General features: G+C 51.7%; 1 protein-coding gene across 1 annotated transcript; it reads right to left on the bottom strand.

Moving 5' to 3' along the window:
- Window positions 1–2275: 2275 nt before the first annotated feature.
- SSTR3 (somatostatin receptor 3) lies at window positions 2276–3529 on the bottom strand. The gene has a single exon (XM_009702745.1). It carries the CDS (start codon window positions 3479–3481, stop codon window positions 2276–2278), a length of 1206 nt encoding a protein of 401 aa, XP_009701047.1. The 5' UTR covers window positions 3482–3529.
- Window positions 3530–3754: the final 225 nt, after the last annotated feature.

Genomic DNA, 3754 nt, shown 5'->3' with positions numbered 1-3754 from the left:
TTCTCTGTCTGGGAGGTGATGGCTGTAGCAGTGACTGAGAGCACAGATGAATGTCTTTTGCTTGGTGATGTTTGCAGTCCCTTCCCACCCTTCCTCTGCTCTCTGGCCTGGCTAGGACATGTCTCCTCACCTGGCACCCTGCGACGGTCCTTTCCTGAACTCGGGTGCCTTGCAATGCAGTTCCCCTGATGCCTGCCAGGCCTTCACTTCTTCTCACGTCGCTTTTGGGTGACCTTGTCTCTTGCTTCCTCGTAAAGTGGTTCTGTTCCTGTCATCCTCAGCTGCTGCAGCTTGTTCTGTTTCCCAGTCCAGGGTTTTTGTCTTCTGTCACAGCACGCTTGACCCCATGCCATCCCTTCACATCTCATGCCTTCTCTCAAGTGACCTGTGAGACATCTTTCTATCACCCGGCCAGCTTTTGTCACTGGCCCTCCACGGACTGCCTCCTCCAACATCTCCTGACCTCAGGGAGGCAGGTCTCCTTCTGGTGGGTCCCTGCTTCCCATTGCTCAAAAATATTTGTGGAGAAAAGTGCCCAAATATAACCAAGGGCTCTGGTATGAGAGTCTTCTTGGTGGCTGTAGCTTAGCAACAGCATTCATGGAGAAGTTCAAGGTGTGAGGACAGACATTTAGCAGAGCCTGCAGGAATGAAGCCAAAGTGGAGAGAGAGAGACCTTCATCCCACCCACCCTCGTACATTGTTGCTCCTCTAGCCTGCACACTTGGGCAGGCCAACCCACAACTTCCTTCCAACAACCAATGCACAGAAGCGAGCACTCATCCCTCACTCACAGCAGCACACATACTCTCACGCTAACCCAAGCATTCACATGCACGCACACATTTCCATGTATACTTGCATGCCTACACTTAAACATCCCATGATTACATAAACACACTTCCTCATCTATGTTTGTATACCCTTACACACATACATACCCCCTTATGTACATTTGTACACATTTATAAACACCCCACAGCCACACACAGATCAGCATCAGTGCCCAACCCACGCACACCTCCCACCAGCCCTGGCTTCTCCATCTCTGATCCTGTTCAGCCATTCTCATACACATACAGTCCAGTGATCAAACTTCTGCATACAACCACCTTTGTGCACATGCAGACACATCGTTTCTTCTCCATCCTGAGCCAAACACTCTACCATTTCCCACAAGAAAAATCAGTTCCTAGTATTGCCCAGCCTCCTGCAACCATAGCTTTTGCACACTGGAGATCCCCCGACCTCCCTCTGCCCCCATCCTGTACTGATAGATGCCTTGATCTCCTGTACCAGCCAAACGTTACTCCATGCAGAGATCATCTCATGTCAAGGACATTGTGTATTCTCAAGAGAGCCAAATCTATAGCACCTCCCTCCCCTAAACACACAAAATGGTTCTGCACAGTTGGCCTTTCAAGTCCAAAGGCTTTTTGTTTATTTACAATAAGGCTTAGGGAGAGGAAAAAGGAAAGAGCATTTCAGCTCGTACGAAATCCTGCCTCCAACCCCTGCCTCGTTGTCTTCTCCTCTACCCTTGTTGCACCTTCCGCCAGGGTGCAGAGGCACCAGGAAAACCCTGAAGAATGTGAAGTGCAGGAAAGAAATGTCCCATTTGCTCTCCCAGGTATGTCTCATCAGCCTGCCCAGAGTCCATGAGAGCCCTGGAAAGAAAGAGGAGGCTTTGAGCAGTCAGAGCAGTCTCCAGCCACGACCAGCATGGGTAGGAAAGTTGTCCACAAGAGTTATTGGAGAGCTAGAGAAGGGTCAGCCATTCATGCAACTGGCTGGTATGTCTTCACTGCAGACATTTTTCCTTCCTGTTTTAGGGTAAACTCCTTCTCCTGTTTATAAGGAAGATATTCAAGGCACTGGGATGCCTATTTGTTGTTTATGCTATTTGAGGACTTCCTTGAGGTGCCACAGTCAGAGGGCAGCTGATGCCCTTCACAGCTGGGTGACCTAAGGATGGATCATGGAATCTAGGGCTGACCATGCTCTCTCCGTACTGTCAGTGCCCATCACCTCTTCAGCTCTCCCTGAATGCAGTCCTTCCTTTACCTGCTACCATGCAAACCTCAGGTGTCCCTTCCAAAGCCAAGAACAATTCCTTGCTTCTTCGACAAGTTCATGGAGTCCTCTTCATCTTTAAGCAGTCTGGGACTTTAATATTCCCTTGTATTAACAACTCCCATTGCCTTTGAGGTGGAAAAGCACAGAAGGTGAAGGATCCCATGTCCCAGTGTCTCTTTCCCCTGAACCATCCCTTTCATCATAAATAACTGACACGCAACTTGTTGCTCTTTTCACATTCCACAGGCTCCTCAGGGAGTGGTCTTTGCTCATTGCTTTCTCCTTCCCCACTGCTTAGAGGGTGCTCCTGCCTGTCATTACCATTCTGGGTGATCTTGCTGATCTCACCCTCTTCCCCCTCATCATCAGTCTTCTCTGGGGGGCATGCTGGCACCTCCTGGCTCTGGACTCGGCGGGACGGCCTGAGGATGGCCCTCCTGAAGCCTTGTTTGAAGCGGTAGGAGAGGAAGCCATAGATGATAGGATTGGCACAGCTGTTGGCGTACGGCAGCACCACCACGAGGAAGTAGACACCAAAGAGGGACGGATCCTCTGGCAGTGGGCAGACGACATTGATTATGTTGAGGACATAGAAAGGGAGCCAGCAAAGGACAAAGACAGCCACAACGGCCACCACCATGCGGGTCACTCTGTGCTCTGAAAGCTTGTGCTTGGAGGACAGAGCCCTCACCCGCCTGCCAGATGAACGAACCTTCACAACGATAAGAAGATAACAGAGACAAATCACCAGCAGCGGCCCAAAGAAGCCCAAGGTGGCAGTGTAGACGATGAAGCTGGCTCTCCACACCGAGGCAGGCTCTGGCCACTGGATGTGGCACGTGCTCATCCCTAAAGGAACGTCTGAGAAGATGACCACAGGCAGTACCACTACAGAAGACAGCACCCACACAGTTGCACTCACAGCTTTGGCCACCCGTGCTGTCCGCCATTTGGAGGACTTCCCTGGGTGGACCACAGCCAGGTAGCGATCAACGCTCATCACCGTCAGGCAGAAGATGCTGGTGAACTGGTTGATGGCATCCACGGCCATCACCAGGCGGCACATGAAAGAACCAAACGGCCAGTAGGACAGGGCATTTTGTGCAGCCAGGAACGGCAGGCCCAGCATGAAGAGCTCATCAGCTAGGGCGAGGTTCAAGATGTACACATTGGTCACCGACTCGCTCACAGAGTGCCGCAGGACCACATAAATGACCAGAGAATTCCCAGCCAGCCCCACCACGCAGACAATGAGGTAGACCAAGGGGATGAGGACACCGCTGACAACCACACCAGGGCTGGCGGTGGTGGAGCCGTTGGGGATGGTGAAGCCTGCCCAGCTGCCAGAGGCATTCCCCTCCTCTGACACTGCTGGCGTGGGAAGGCTGAAAGCAGAAGTGTCCATAGCAGAGGCAGGGAAGAGGATGGAGGCAGTGTCTTTGCAGGATCAGTTAGCAGTCTGGAGGTGAGAGGAGGAGAAAAAAGCCATTGATACTGGGGACATGACAACTGAACATGCCACAGATAAAATCACTGCATTAACTGTGTGTAGGTATGGACAGGCATGGGAGGTCAAGATGAGTTTGTGGATGCTGGCAGCTGCTGGTAGATGTAGGACAATATACACCCCATGGGCATGGACAGGGACATGGCTCAATGTGGGCAATGGATCCTCTCC

This window comes from Cariama cristata, unplaced genomic scaffold (assembly GCF_000690535.1).
Source record: "Cariama cristata isolate BGI_N322 unplaced genomic scaffold, ASM69053v1 scaffold44576, whole genome shotgun sequence".
NCBI classification, from domain to species: Eukaryota; Metazoa; Chordata; class Aves; order Cariamiformes; family Cariamidae; genus Cariama; species Cariama cristata.
The sequence above is the reverse complement of the archived record's forward strand: the minus strand, read 5'-3'. Positions and strand labels throughout refer to the sequence as shown.